Source organism: Panicum virgatum, chromosome 8K, assembly GCF_016808335.1.
Source record: "Panicum virgatum strain AP13 chromosome 8K, P.virgatum_v5, whole genome shotgun sequence".
Lineage (NCBI taxonomy): Eukaryota > Viridiplantae > Streptophyta > Magnoliopsida > Poales > Poaceae > Panicum > Panicum virgatum.
The window spans coordinates 15,794,364-15,810,563 of NC_053143.1; the positions used below are offsets into that span (position 1 = coordinate 15,794,364).

Consider the following 16,200-nt stretch of genomic DNA (forward strand, 5'->3'; position numbering starts at 1 on the left):
AGCGTCTTTGACCTATTCAAGCTCATGCTTGGCCTTGGCTAGCTCGTGAGACACGTCAGCAAGTGAAGTCTTAGCAACATCTAAGTTCGCGACGTTCTCATCATGCTTCGCACGGAGAGCAACAATATCATTCATGTGAGATATGCAGCCAGCGCACTCATCCTCACCAGATTTCTCTCTAGCGCAAGCCAGCTCAGCCCTAAGCTTTCTACACTCTCTAGCTGCTTCCTTAAGCAGCCTCTTCTGATTGTCGAGAGCGGCGTACAACTCCCTAACCTCCGTATCAAGCAAGTCGATCGTGGAGTTTACCTCTGAATCACTCTCGGATCCAGGAGAAGAGTCGTCGTGCGTCGGTGTAGCATGTCCACCTGGAGGTGCACGAGCACCATTGGCCTCACCCGCCATGGTGCAGAAACCCTTGCGCCGACCGGCCGCCAAGCAAAGGCCGATGAAGCCGGTGGCATCCTTGTCTCGCTTCTTCTTCTTCTTGTCGTCGTCGTCGGAGGTCGGTGAAGAAGAGCGGTCGGTGTCGGAGCTCTTGTCGAGGTCCAGCTGCGCCAGGAAATCCTTCTCCCGCTTCTTGGCCTTGTACTGAAAGTGCTTCTTGAGCGACTCCTTGTCGAAGCGCCCTCCCCGGTCTCGACTGCGGTGCTTGTGGCGCCGACGCTCCTTGTTGGAGCCTCCCTCGTCGCGGTCGCGGTGGCGGTAGTAGTCGGGGTTATTGTTCTGGCCACCGCCGGACTTCTTGGGGGCAGTCGGCGATGAAGTAGTTAGGATCGCCGCAGTGGTAGCACCCGGGGTTCTTCCGGCTCTGCCGGTTGTGGTAGACATGCTGGAACTTGCTGATGAGGAGGCACAAGTCGTCGTCGCCCAGCATCTCCAACTGCTCATCTGTAACAGAAGGCAGAGAGGCAAGAGAAAAGCCTAGAGCAGAGTTAGCGTTAGAGCTCGATCCACCTGGGCCAGTCACAAGAGTAATGCTCTTGGAAGGAGGGGCACCATTGAGCTTGGCTCGTGTCTGGTTATCCACCTCTGTGGCCTTGAGCTTGCTGAAAAGCTCATTCACGGTCAGAGTCTCATAGCCTGCAGACTCGATGATCGTGTTCACCTTGAGATCCCACACAGAGCGGTTAAATGCGTAGAGCAACTTGAGGGCCTTCTCATGCTCTGTGTACTCAAGGGCATCAGCAGATTTGTTCGCATTGACTTTGTTCACAATCGATTGAAACCGACTGAACATGTCGCCAATGCTCTCACCCGGTCCCCGTGTGAAATTCTCATATTCACGCCGGTGAGTCTCGAACAGTCTGGCCTTGACCTGAGGTGTGCCCCCGTGGTAGTTCTCAAGACACATCCAAACCTTGTGGGCTTCCTGAAAACCCTGGACGCGTGAGAACACCGCATGGGAAACGCCAGCGAACAAGGCATTGACAGCCTTGGCGTTAGCCTCGTGCTCGGACACCTGAAGAGGTGTGGTCCGAACGGCAAGCACCTCATAAGCCTGGTTCTTGGTGATCTCACAAACCTCGGCTCCCATGCTTTGTAAGAAGGCTCGCATACGCACCTTCCAATAAGCATAGTCCTCGCCGGCAAACATAGGGATCTTACCAAGACTCGCCATGGTCGCCAAGTGGTTTTCGAACCGGTTAAGGTACTGAAAACCTCAACCAAGCTCTGATACCAATTGAGGGACCGAAAAGGCGACCAGAGGGGGGGTGAATGGGAGCCGATAGAAATTATCACAATCCGAAGCTCGGCTTAGGCTCGGCACAAGAATCGACAACGAAAATCAAAATTCAACCAAAGAAGGCACGAAATGAAAAGAATTGAGACGAGATCAAAACCCCGGAGGGCACAAGGAGGGAAGGGCCTCCTTTCCCGATCGATCCACTTACAAAGTCTCAAGAATCCATGGCTCAAATCCTAGAGAGGAGAGGTGGAGCAGAGAGACAGGGAGAGATAGAGGTGGCGCCAGGCTAAGGGAGATGCCATTCTGTTCTGGCAAGGCGCAAAGAAGAAAGAGGAGAGGGTGAGGGGTATTTAAGGTGCTCACGCAGGGGTCCAAAATACCCTCGACTCAAACTAGACACTAAAATGCCTGTAGGGGCAAAACCAGAAATATGCACACGATCTCATCCGACGGCGGAGTTTCTTTCTTCGACTCGAAGCCTTCTCCGCGATGCCGCCATATCGATGAAGATCCGGTTCGCGGTTTTGGGGGGTCCGTGAAACCCGGGTAGGTGGCCGGTTTTGAAAAAAACCGCCAAAACTCCACGCGCGGGAAGATTCTCGCCTCCACGCCGTGGCCCTAGACGCCGTTCTCGCCTCGGCCTTCTGACGGCCCTAGACGCCGCCCGACGCCCGTCACCTCCTCGCCCGCAGCGAGGCCCTAGACGCCGTCGATGCCCGTCGCCTCTGTCAGTCCCGAGACCGACGCCCGTGCCTCCACGACTTGGCGTCTTCAACCACCGTCCGTCTCCTTGGTTTTGTGGCGCAAACCAAGAAACCCGCCTTCCGTCGCCACTTGCGCCCTCGATCCAGGAGTGGACGCCACAGCTACCACCCGGACTGAGCTCCGGTCCCGGCTGCCCTTCACTGCCGTCAACCGCACGGTCCATCGGCCACAGCACCTCCACGACAGCTCTCCGTCGACACTTGACGCCCGTGTACCTGCAATCCAAAGACCAAGCGCACGATCACACCGCACGGTTGACAATTCACTCATCACAAGCAGGATAGAGTACTCAACATTCCTCCCTATGAGCTGAGTTCTTGTTTCCTCCCTCTCATCTTTTGGTTTTTGGCTTCAATTCCCCTCTTTTTGTGTGTTTTATGTTTGGAGGAGTCAAGCCCGTGAATTCTTGGCGTGCTGGACTCTTTGTTGTGATTCATACGCATCTAGCCTAGTGCTAAACCCTCTGGATTCACGAGTTCTCACGAATTTGAGTTTTTCACGTTCTTGAGAAAACCCCAATCCACTTTGATCTCTTCTCGAATTCTCAAGTCCCTTTGATCTTTTGGGAGAGATCTCTTGGGGATATATTCACGGAACAGTTGTGAGGGTATCCTTCAAGTTTGGTTGGATTTGGACTTCCTTTGCTCAAGATTCATCATTTGAATCTTAGTTTTCGGAGGTTTTCTGGGCACCACCGGTCAGACCGGGCGGCAAAACCGATCAGTCCGGTAAGTCCGGCCAGACCGGTGTGCCACCCCGGTCAGACCGGTCCGTACGTCGCCACCGGTCAGACCGGTCCGTCCGGCACAACCGGTCAGACCGGCATGCTACACCGGTCAGACCGGTGTGGGCAACATTGCTTCTCTGCTTGCTTCCGTGTTTTCTCTCACTGCTTTCTAGGGCTGTTTTGTGTAGGTGTAGCTCATAAATAGCTACTCCTCAATTCACCTAGGGTTCAAGGGCTTGTGGTGCACAATTGGGATTATGGGCCGTACTTTCCTCTGCGAAGTGATTTTAAATCGGCTCCTATTCACTCCCCTCTGGTCACCTGTTCGGTCCCTCGGAAGGCCAACAAACAATTCGTTTCATGATACAACAAGTCTTCCTAGATTTGTTGAGATGGCCTATCCTGCTAAGCTATTAGAAATAATTGTAGCAAGTTTGAGATTTTATTTTCTTATGGGGGAACTTCACCAGGTTGCAGCATGCACGACACAGTGGTTTGGTCTACTCCAGGTGGAAACGATTGCGCGTGAGGTGCAATAAGGACTTGCGTAGGGATTTCGATGGGTGGAACATATGGCTCGAGAGGAATCTACGAACCTTCCAAAGGGAAGCAAGAAATCCGGAGCAGGTGGCTACAGAGATTAGAGACACAGTTTTAACCCATGTCTTTGCCTGGTCAGGGGCTCCTGGCACAACGAGGTCTGCTTTTAGTTGGTTTTGGGGGTTGCTGTTCTTGTGTTTTCGTATCCTTTGTCTTTTTAAGTCGTGTTAGAGTTCTAGGAGAGTAGTATTTTTCGTTCTTTAGCACAGTGGTGTCCCGGCCCTTTGAGTAGAGTCGTGTGAGGTTTTGTGGGCCGTTTTTCCTTAAACAACTTGGCCGATCCGTGCTATTTCTGAATAAAATCATAGCAGCAAATCTCTTGTTGGCCCTAAAAACAGTTACCCTGTTTTTATCACATCTACATCTCAGTATATTTTCAGTGTGTATTTAGTAAATTTATCCAATAACTTTTAGTATTTATATTTAATATGGCAGTGTTTGGAATGGGTCAATCTGTTCTGATTCTCTTTATTAAAATCACTAGAAACCCTGCTAGATGGTCGCAACAGAGACTGATTCACCTAACCGTGGCTCTTCTTTTGCTCAGGTAGTTTCACCAAATATAGTGACTCTTCTTTTCGTATCTCTTCTCTAATATAGAAACATTTCGTTACTAGATAAAATGTGTAACATTTGAATCGTTATTCGTCTACAAAAAGTTTCAATTTATTTTATAAACCTATCTTTTTTTTATTATGTTTTCATGTAAAACAATTTTTTTCCCATTCAAGAAATCAAATCTGCCCAGCTATCCAAACGGTTTCAGAAAGAGATTCCGATTCACTTACATTCCTATGAAGCAAACTGAATACAAGAATGTTTCCGAGTGAACCTACCAAACGCACCCTAAGATTCTTATAACCTGTGAGGGACCACGGATTGAAAAGGTGGTTGCATCTAATTCTAGAAGAATTTGCATGCACACTACGTGTGTGATGAAATCATTACTATTTGGGTCTTCTGTTAGAGGCTTTTCAATATTGATGCTGAAAAACCACAGTTCTCCGTCAAACATGGTTGGCAAATGAAGAATCTTCATACTAGGTCAAAAAAAAAAAACTTTCGATGGAGATGGAGCAGCGCCGGACTGACATCAAGGTCAAAGAAAACTTAAAAAGCAAAGGACTCGCAGTAGAGATGAAACGAGCAGGTGAACTGCCGCCTACCGGCCTTCATTTTCTATCCGCGTCACGCGTTTTCTTTCTGCCGGCCAAGCACGTGCTGCCTCCCAAGTCAAGGTCTTTACAATTAAAAAGAGATCATCGTTTCTCATGAGATAAATTGTTGATCAACCACTCCAAAGGTGAGCCCAGATTAACCAGGTTGCATCTGCTGTGCCTTTTGCCTGTCCATGGAGAGTAGAGAGCAACTCCTGCTTCCTCTCCTCATCAGCTTCGTCTTCCTGCTGCTGTTCACCACCAACACTAGCAGCTCCAGCCTGAACAGTGACCTCCACGCGCTTCTGTCGCTCAAATCCTTCATAAGCAAGGACCCCATGGGTGCACTGTCTTCCTGGAACGCTCTCGACAACAACACCCTCAACGGCACCAATGGTTTCTGCAGATGGACCGGGGTGACATGCAGCAGCAGCAGCAGTCGCCTAAGGCCACAACGCGTGACTGTGCTGCGCCTACCAGGGTTTGGCCTCATCGGCACCTTGTCGCCGCACATAGGTAACCTCACCCATCTTAGCGTGCTTGATCTCTCGTACAACAAGCTTGAAGGTGTGATCCCTCCTAGCCTTGGCACCTGCTCTCTGCTTCAAGAGCTCAACTTGAGCAACAATTCCATGTCTGGCACCATTCCTACCACCATGGGTCACTTGTCAAAGCTTGTTGTTTTCAACATAGGCAGCAACAATATATCGGGTCTCATCCCTTCTTCGTTTGCAAACCTCACTGCACTCACAGTGTTTAGTATTTTTCAGAACTCTTTTCATGGGAACATCCCACCATGGTTGGGGAATTTGACTAGGCTAATAAAATTGGACATTCAAAAGAACATGATGAGTGGACATGTCCCGCCAACTTTGTCAAAACTATCTAACCTTCAAGCTTTCGGGATAGCGGCAAACATGCTAGAAGGCACCATTCCTTCATCCTTGTTTAACATATCTTCCCTTGAGATAGTTAATGTCGGTGATAACACATTGTCAGGGTCTCTGCCTCCAGACATGGGCTTTATGCTTCCCAATCTAAGAATATTTTATGCATTCGACAATGAATTTGAAGGCCCAATTCCATTTTCCTTGTCTAATATCTCTCTTCTTCAAAAACTCTCCCTTAGTGAAAATAGATTTCGAGGCATAATTCCGCCAAACATTGGTATAAATGGTAATTTGGAACTGTTTGATGTAAGCAACAATGAGCTCCAAGCTACGGAGCCAACAGATTGGGATTTCCTAACTCCCTTGGCTAATTGCAGCAAGTTAAGAGCCATCGTCATTGAAAGAAACAACCTTTCTGGCACTCTACCAAATACAATCGCTAATCTCTCGCTAGAACTAGAGATCATGGCATTGGGGAGAAACCAAATTACTGGCCGCATACCAACAGAAATTGGACGATACTACAGACTCACTATCCTTGCGCTTGCATATAACCTCTTCACAGGAACCATACCTTCAGATATAGGAAAGCTATCCAACCTCAATAAACTACTCCTATGGCAAAATTCCTTCCACGGGGAGATCCCACTATCGCTAGGTAACATCACACGACTATATTTGTTGAGCCTATCTTCCAACTATCTACAGGGTAGAATTCCAGCAACTCTTGGCAACCTTAGCATGTTAGCCGCCATTGATATCTCAAATAATCTCCTAACTGGACAAATCCCACAAGAGGTTGTCAGCATTTCTTCTCTAACCCAAATTTGTAACCTTTCCAATAATGCATTAAATGGTCCCATTCCTATGCAAATTGGGCGCTTGGTCAACCTTATCAGTATCGATATCTCATCAAATAAATTATCAGGTGAAATTCCAAGAACCCTTGGAAGATGCCTTCAATTGCAGTTCCTTCACTTTCAAGATAACCTCATCCAAGGAAACATCCCAGAAGACCTAAGTGAGCTAAAAGGCCTAGAAGAGATGGACCTCTCCAACAACAAATTATCAGGAGTCATCCCTGAATTCCTTGGGAACTTCAAGCTTCTAAGGAGCCTGAACCTTTCCTTCAACCAACTATCCGGTCCAGTGCCAAACAAGGGTATTTTCTCCAATGCAAGTGTTGTATTACTTGTAAGTAATGGAGCATTATGTGGTGGCCCTCCATTCTTTTATTTTCCACCATGTCCGTATCCAAATCCTGGTAGCCATGCACGAAACCTACGGCTGCACAGCTTGATCTTTATTGTGGTGGGAGCATTTGCCTTTGTTATCATTTGTATTGTTATATGCTACTATGTCAAGAAGCAAAGATCAAAGCCAGATGGTTCTAACCGAGGCCAAGGATGCCCCAGTGTTATAGTGACATATCAAAGGATATCATACGGGGAGTTGTCTATGGTGACAAATTCATTCTCTACAGAAAATTTGGTTGGCCATGGAAGCTTTAGCGGTGTATATAAAGGGATTTTGCCTTGTGATGGACATTCAATCGATGTGCCAGTCAAGGTACTCGATCTTCGACAACAAGGAGCCAGCCAGAGCTTCATTGCTGAGTGCAATGCCCTTAAAAGAATTAAACACCGGAAATTAGTGAAAGTAATAACCGTGTGTGATAGTTTAGACCACAATGGCGATGAATTTAAGGCACTCGTGTTGGAGTTTGTCTCCAATGGAAGCCTAGATATATGGTTACATCCAAGCAGTGTCAGTATGGACAAGATAAGCTTGGAACAAAGGCTAAGCATTGCTCTTGATGTTGCAGAGGCACTAGAATATCTTCACCATCGCATTAATCCTCCTATTGCACATTGTGATATTAAACCAGGTAACATCCTTCTTGATGAAGATATGACCGCACATCTTGGTGACTTTGGTTTAGCCAACGTAATGAATGTTGGAGCCATTGGGCAATCATTAGGAGAAAGTAGCTCAGTTGTTCTTAAAGGAACGATTGGTTATCTTGCACCAGGTACTTGAGTAATATTTTTAATAATTTTAAGTTCATATTTATATCACAACTTCTTCTTGTTTGACTCTGATAGCAGTAATGTTTCCCATACATAGTGATTACTCTACAGTTTAATCTGAGAACATGAATAATTGACATATCCCTTAAGTTGCACACAACAATCATTTTATTTGCAATACCATAACCATACTGGTTGTCTTGTAATATATATGTGTGGATGTGTTTCACTTCAAATCTAATGGAATCCCTCCAATTACTGCTAGAGTGTGGCATGGGAACAACGATTTCTACAGAGGCTGATATATTCAGCTATGGTGTGCTATTGTTGGAGATTCTTACTGGACGAAGGCCAACAGACAACTCATTTCATGATGCTACAAGTCTTCCCAAGTGTGTGGAGATGGCATATCCTGAGAAGCTATTGGAAATAATGGATCCTACGATGTCGCACAATGGAGAAGAAAAAGACATCATAGATTTGTTCATTGCTCCTATTTCAAGGCTTGGTTTGGCTTGTTGTAGAGACTCTCCAAGGCAGCGGATGAAGATGGGTGAGGTGGTGAAAGAATTGAATGCCATAAAGACAAGATGGGAGCATAAATTCAATCATCTATTGATCCATAAGGCAAGTGGTTAATAAACAATCATCTACATTACATTTCCACTAGTCTAGCCTCTAGCACGCAGTGGCTTAAGATTATATATCGCCCCATTTACGGAATATTTTTGTGTAAACATTTGCATAGTCTTGTTTGTCTTTGTGACAAAATTAAAATCGTGTTTTCTGTCATCTAGGGTTATGATATCTTTTCAAATATATATTGTGTGTTTGGTAACAGAAGTATTGGACATAATTTGCTTATTGTTTTTATTAAAGACTTGCCTATTACAATTTTTTCTCACATGGCTAAAACAAAATAAAGTCCGATGGCGCCCGAGAGCTATAGCAGTTCTGTTAAATCTAAGTTGTTTTCTGATGTCACAGGATGATGATACACATGGTGCACACCCACTCGGTTGATGCAAATGCAACTGCTTTGTCTCGGCGGACACCACACTCACACTCTCCACCCACGGGTAATGTGCCCATTGCCATCCCTAACCGGTGCCGCGTCGCCGGTGACCGAAGGGTGTACCCTGTTGCTCATGGCCTTTTGAGAGGGAATAGAGAAGGGAGATGGAGGAGGCACAGCACAGTAGGGATCGGAGCACATGTTTTGACGTGCAGTGAGAGCTGTGCCTGGCGTTGGATTCAGATGCGTGCTCGACGGTGTACTCGGTGTGGAAGAGGCCCGGCATGGGCTTCCACGGCACCGACAGTTTCTGTGTCTACGACAGCGCCGGCAGGCTGGCATTCCGCATCCGACAACTACTCAGCGCCGGCGAGCTGCTGCTCATGGATGGCCAGGGCACGCAGCTCCTGTCCCTCAGGCCGCAGGTGATCTATCACTAGTACTTGTCTTCTTAGCATCGTCAGTAGCATGCATGCATTTCATGAGTCATGACCTGCAAAGAACCAGCGCTCTTATTGCCTTGATTAAGGACCAAAACAATTGCAACATTATTTTTATCTATATAAACCACAATCAGTAACGCACAAGCAGTGATTGTTGCGAGGTTATCGTTTGTAATGTTCCCTCTTTTTCCTTATTAGTCAATTTCTTCAATCATGGGATGAAGGCGACAGTTGGTGTGGGCGAGGACCAGGCCCCAACAAGGTGTCGAATGATATCAGCTCCTAGTTGGAGAAGGTGGCAATGGCGACTGAACCATCACCGGTTGGTTTGGGCCGCAGACTTTGCCAAGTTTTTTCTAAATAATTCGGAATTTTTAATCCGATAATGGGGGTGTTGGGTGCAATTGGGTAAAAAACTTATAATCAAGAATTGTCAGAGGAAAAAAAAAGCAAGATTCTAGTGTAGGTATTGGCTTGTATGGATCTCTCGCGTCTTTTAAGTGCCGGTCCTTCCCTTGTCCTCCTACCTCATACCCTCACCAGTGAGCTCCTCCGAGGCTGACAGACCTGCCCCTTCGATTTGATCAACAGGTGCGTACATGCTTGTTCTTGACTGCAGGCCTGCAGCTCATGAAGCTTAAGCATCATAATTGCATACCCCATCTCAAATGATTAGCCGTCTTAGTGACCTAACAGCCATGGGTTGTTTCTACAAGCTCTAGCGTCGCCGTTGTCAGTCTCTAGTGTAGAGTTGTACTACTGCATATGTAGATCTTGGATTCATCACGGTTCATTCCTCCTCCTTTCTCCATTAGTAAGCAGGGATATTCTATATCGTTGCCTGCCCCCACCGTACCCATGAGTCGGCACCCCAAAGGTCGAAGAACTAAGACCCCTGTGCTCAAACAGCTTAACATAAATCCCATCACCCGCTCAATACCCCACCTGCAACTTCAATTTTTTTTTATCATAGGAACAAACCCGGAAAACTTTTATCGTTTCATTAGATTGGAAAAAGTCCAGATTACATCTCTGAACTATAGCTAAAGTCTAGATAACCTCCTAAACTATCGTTCGGTTCATCTTACCTTCCGAATTATACCCTTCAATTCAAATTGCCCCTAATACAATTTGTCTTTTCCATTTCTCCATGCATAGGTAGAGTTTCAAATTAAGATTTTATAAGATGATAATACACATCATAAAACATGTTAGAAAAAAAATACATCATAATTTTTTAGCATTATTTTGATAGGTTAGAATATTTAATAATACATAATTTTGGAGTTCAAAATTATATTAAGAATAACGATGAAAAAATTATTGAATTTTTTTAATATGTATTGTGATGTCCACTACTACTCTACAAAATTTAAAATTAAAATATATGGATAAACAGAAAAGACAAATTTTATTACATGATAAAATGAACTAAACATAGTTTAGGGGGAAAGTTTTAGACTTTGGCTATACTTGGAGAGTGTAAATTGAACTTTTTTCTATCACATATTTGATAAAACTTTAACTCAGTCGGTGAATTGAAGTCAACATTTGACTGTAGTGACAGTCATGCTCCGAGCTGCTTGCCTGTGCTGCCTGCTGGTCAGCCGGTGCTTCGCAGGCCCTTAGGATGTGATTGGTTGGTTGCATGAGCCCAAACCAGACTCTCCGCATGCCACCACGCCTTGATTGGATGGTTGCGCGGGGTCTCGAGCCTGGCTGGTCGGATGCAAAATGAGGCCGCGAGTCAGGCTCGCGGGAAACGCAGGAATCGAGCGTTTCTGGTGAGCCAGGCTGGCGCGAGCGCCCATGCTGCATGAGAGCAGAGAGCAGCGGTGCAAGGTCTCCTCGTATACTCAGGCAACCAATCAATTTCTCTGCTCGGCCATGCTGCTCGCGCGCAGGCAATCAAATGCTGGGCCTTTGCATGGCAGCAGCCTGGCCAGCTAGGGCCTGTCTCACCGAGTGCATGCCGGCTACCGCATACGCGAACCAATCAGACCCTTAGTGAGCCGGGGCCGGGTCAGGTTCTCGGTTGGCCCACGGAATTCTCCCATCTGGTCAACTCCACACCTTCCACCCCTGTTTCTATTCCTATTCGTATTCCCTCCCAGCGTCCAAAGCGCGCGCGACGTGCTCGACGGAATGCGCCGGCGAGATGGATGGGCTACGGCAGCGCACCGCACGGTCTTGCGCGGCGGCAGCGCGCGCGTAGATAGGCGCACCGTCCACGACAGCGGAGATGGCTTACCTTCGTAGTTTTATTATCCGCATTCTCATCTGCTCTTCTTCGATGCTGCAGGTTTGGTCGCACGGGTAGTTCGCTTCGGCGGCGGGGCGTCGTCTCGCTCTGCGCAAAGCCTCCAGGAGGTGAGTGTTGGTTGGTCATAGGAAACGCCACTGCTTCATTTTTAATCTTCCAGCGATAGCCTTATTCCTTGGGGAATGTAGATTTAGATGCGATGAATCTGATGGACAATTGTAACAATTTTTCCGAGCAATCCCACTGCCTTTAGTTTCAGATTTTGTGTGTTGATCGCTAGTTGATGGTTTAACTGAGTTTGTTTGTTCGGGGGGAGGGGGGGGGGGGGGGTATTCTTTACATTGTTCCCAGGCTGGTTTAGCCTCCTGAAAAGCTCCAAAAGAAAAAAATCTTACTTCTGATGTCATTGAAATTGAAAACATTGTGGGTAGTCGTTTCAAAAAAAGAAACATTGTGGGTAACAAATAGAGCTCTCTCCAGCCTAGATGCTCATTGCAGTTTTCTCATCTTCCTCTGTTTTCTTTATCGCAGGTCACTTGTGTGAAATTTTAACTTTTTTTTTAGATAATTTTAATTTTTTGTTGCTAGAGTGGTGCTTCATACTTCCATATAAACTTGCAAAAATAATATTTAGAGTCAACCCTACCTCTTAAAAACATAAGACAAACTCTTATAATTTCCTAGTTCCATCAGATTCCGGTATAGGATGTAATGCGGCAAAATCTCTCTTAAAATGGAAGAAAAATAGAATGAGAGGGGATCGAGGGAGGTAAATGCACTTAAATTGTTTCTCCGGAAATGTGATATGCTTTGTCTTTGTTGTTTCAGCACAAATGGCGGAAGCAGTACTCCTTGCTGTTACAAAGATTGGTTCTGCTTTGGCAGAAGATGCCCATACAGCCATCATAAATAAGTTGTCTGAAAAAGTTAATAATCTGAAGGAACTGCCCGGGAAGATCAAGCAGATAGAGATGCAACTTAAGATCATGAGCAATCTGATATGGCAGATTGGCACGGTCTACCTCACAGACAAAGTTGTCAAGAGTTGGATTGGGGAGGTCCGTAATGTGGCTTATCATGTTGAGGATGTGATGGACAGATACTCATATTATGCTCTTCAAATGGAAGAAGAAGGGTTCCTGAAGAAGTTCTTCATCAAGGGAACCCATTATGTCAGTGTTTTCAGTTCAATTGCAGATGAGGTTTGTGAGCTTGAGAATGAGATTCAGCAAGTTATAAAGATGAAAGATCAATGGTTGCAACACGCTCAAATTGTTCCTAACCAATTGGTGGAGATGGAAAGGCAGCCGTCCCAAGGTTGGTTTCCAGAATTTGTCAAAGATGAAGACCTAGTGGGAATCGAGGACAACAAGAGATGGCTGAAGGGATGGCTGTATTCTGAAGAACCAAACAGCACCGTGATAACAATTTCTGGTATGGGTGGGTTGGGAAAATCTACTCTGGTCACAAATGTTTATGAACGTGAAAAGGTCAACTTCCCTGCACATGCGTGGATTGTTGTGTCACAGATCTACTCCATTGATGCACTGTTGAGAAATCTACTTAGGAAGATTGGTACTGTGGGACTACCAACACCAGCAGGTATTGACAAAATGGATGGGCATGACTTGAAAGAAGAAATAAAGAAACGACTCCAAAATAGAAAATGTTTGATTGTATTGGATGATGTCTGGGAGCAACAAGTATACTTCCAAATACAAGATGCTTTTCAGAATCTTCAAGCAAGTAGAATTGTTATTACAACACGGAAGGACCATGTTGGGGCTCTTGCTTCTTCCACCCATCCCCTGGAACTTCAACCATTAGCCAGACATGATGCACTTGAACTCTTCTGCAGAAGGGCTTTTTACAATAGGTGTCATGGCCTGCCTCTAGCAATTGTTACTATAGGCAGCTTATTGTCATCAAGACCACAAATAGAAACATGGAAACATACATACAATCAGCTTCAGAGTGAGTTGTCAAAAAGTGATCATGTCCGAGCAATTTTAAATTTAAGCTACCATGACCTGTCAGGAGACCTTAGGAACTGCTTCTTATACTGCAGCTTGTTTCCTGAAGATTGCGCCATGTCAAGGGAAAGCCTTGTGCGGATGTGGGTTGCAGAAGGCTTTGTGATGGGCAGAGGAAAGAACACGCCAGAGGATGTGGCTGAGGGAAATCTCATAGAATTGATCCACCGTAACATGCTTGAAGCTTTTGAGTATGATGAGCTCGGCAGGGTCAACACCTGTAAGATGCATGATATTATGCGAGAATTGGCACTTTCTGTTGCCAAAGAAGAAAAGTTTGGTTCTGCAAATCAATATGGTGAAATGATACAGATGGATAAAGATGTTCGTCGCTTGTTGTTATGTGGATGGAACGCCAACACTCCACTCAAAGTAAAATTTCCACATCTTCGAACACTTGTGGCTCATGGAATGATTTCATCCCCTACCATGTTATCCTCAATTTTGACTGAATCGAGCTACTTGACTGTTCTAGAGCTGCAAGATTCTGATATCAATGAGGTGCCAGCATTTATAAGGAATCTCTTTAATCTACGGTATATTGGGTTAAGGCGCACAAATGTCAAGTCACTCCCAGAATCAATTGAGAAGCTTTCTAATCTCCACACTCTGGACATCAAGCAGACCCAGATAGAGAAGCTACCTCGAGGCATTGTTAAAGTCAAGAAGCTACGGCACCTTTTGGCTGACAGATTTGCTGACGAGAAGCAGTCAGAGTTCAGATATTTCATCGGAGTGGAAGCTCCTAAAGGGCTGTCAAGCATGGAAGAACTACAGACTCTTGAGACTGTGCAAGCAAGCAAAGACCTGGCTGACCAGCTGAAGAAACTGATGCAGCTCCGAAGCATATGGATTGATAATGTAAGTGCTGCTGATTGTGACAACCTTTTTGGAACCCTGTCGACGATGCCACTTCTTTCCAACCTGCTTATCTCAGCAAGAGATGTGAATGAGACACTTTGCCTCCAAGCCCTTGATCCGATTCCAATCTCCACAAAGCTCCACAGGCTAATTGTGAGGGGGAAATGGGCTGCTGGGACACTAAAGTATCCAATATTTCGCAATCATGGGGAGCATCTCAAATGTTTAGCACTCAGCTGGTGCCAGCTTGGAGAAGATCCACTGGGGGTGCTTGCTCCACATGTGCCAAACCTCACCTATTTAAGTCTTAACCGGGTGAATAGTGCAAGCACTTTAGTTCTTTCTGCAGGATGCTTTCCTCAGCTGACGACGCTCGTCTTGAAGCGAATGCCAGATGTCAATCAGCTGGAGATCGGAGATGGTGCTCTGCCATGCATTGATGGTCTTTACATCGTGTCACTAGTGCAGCTGGATAAGGTTCCTCAAGGCATCGAATCTCTCGTCTCTCTAAAAAGGCTCTAGATGCTGAACCTGCACAAGGAGTTTATTACACAGTGGAAAGCAAGTGGGATGCACCACAAGATGGAACATGTCCCCGAGATTCGTGTCTAGGACAACCAGATGGTTATATCTCCATTGGTATGCCTGTATGATGTGTTTGTTCAGAACTACGTTTGTTGTGTTTTTATTCTCTTTCAATCTGAGAAGTCGTGGACTATTGCTACTGTTATGTTAATACCTGGATTGTACTTGAAGGCTATAACACAGGTAGTCGCGAAACGTTATTGGTTTTACAGGCTTCACTAGGCCCATGGATGTGCCGTGTTGGTTCAATTGCTTTAAGAATAATGATTTCCTTACGTGCTCAGGCACGTTCGCAAAAAAAGAATAATGATTTCCTTCAATAGTATTTCCCTTCACCAGTTCACTATTGAACTTCTCTAGCAAATGATGTTCTGATCAAACTTGCAACGTCATGTATCAGAGATAGTGTGGATTCTCATATCATTTCAGGTTGTATCAGCTAAAAAGTGTTTTTATGCATTGGCTGCAGAGTGCTGAATGGTGTTGATATGTTTAGAGAAAATCTTGTTGGAGTTGATCTCCAGGCCCGATCCAAAGATCGGGCCGGACTCCCTCTCCGCGTTTGATCGGGGCGCCCAGTCCGTTTGTGACTGGTGGGCCCCCGTCGCCAGCGCTATATAAAGAACAGGGAGGGGGCCGGGGCACGCACCCCAAGGTTTGCCGCCACAACCCCTCCCCACAGTTCCCTACCGATCTAGGGCAGCGCTCGGCCGACGGGAAGCACCGCCAGGACCTCGCACCGCCACCACGGTGACCTCCGTCCCTGGACAGTGCCGGTGGAGGCCGGAGGAGTATCGCTACCCGCGCCGTACACCGCCATCGCCGGACCGCGAGCTCGTCGACCCGCACCTCGCCGACTCCGACTTCCTCGCCTCCATCCTCGACTCGATAGACGCGATGGCGCCCACCGGCACCAGCTCGTCCACTGCACCACCTCCTGCGGATGGTCTGCTCCTCCTACCCTCTCTCTCTCTTCCTTTGTACTAGAGCTAGGACCCGAATCCCGTTGTATTTCTACACTAGAACCATGTACCCATACTCAATCTGTTGTCTAGACTCGATCCCAGTCAAGAACCCCAGCAAGAAAGAACCTAACAATGGTATCAGTCGCCTACTAGAGCCCAGATCGGGATCTTTTGGG

At 46.3% G+C, this 16,200-nt stretch overlaps 1 protein-coding gene across 2 annotated transcripts; it reads left to right on the forward strand.

The window, feature by feature from the left end:
- Window positions 1-5,032: 5,032 nt before the first annotated feature.
- LOC120644047 (disease resistance protein RPM1-like) lies at window positions 5,033-15,333 on the forward strand. 2 transcript variants are annotated; one of them, XR_005663356.1, is made up of 4 exons: window positions 5,033-7,861; window positions 8,125-8,486; window positions 8,847-11,687; window positions 12,409-15,333. XR_005663356.1 is itself a non-coding variant. In XM_039920589.1 (4 exons), exon 4 carries the CDS (start codon window positions 12,414-12,416, stop codon window positions 14,994-14,996), a length of 2,583 nt encoding a protein of 860 aa, XP_039776523.1. In that variant the 5' UTR covers window positions 6,309-7,861; window positions 8,125-8,486; window positions 8,847-11,687; window positions 12,409-12,413; the 3' UTR covers window positions 14,997-15,333. The 2 variants fall into 2 exon arrangements, 1 of the variants encoding a protein (XP_039776523.1); XM_039920589.1 differs by having other exon boundaries at window positions 6,309-7,861.
- The last annotated feature ends 867 nt before the right edge of the window (window positions 15,334-16,200 follow it).

Bases quoted from the DNA above. Each gene is read 5' to 3' on its own strand.
- LOC120644047 (XM_039920589.1), top strand. From the start codon at position 12,414: ATGGCGGAAGCAGTACTCCTTGCTGTTACAAAGATTGGTTCTGCTTTG.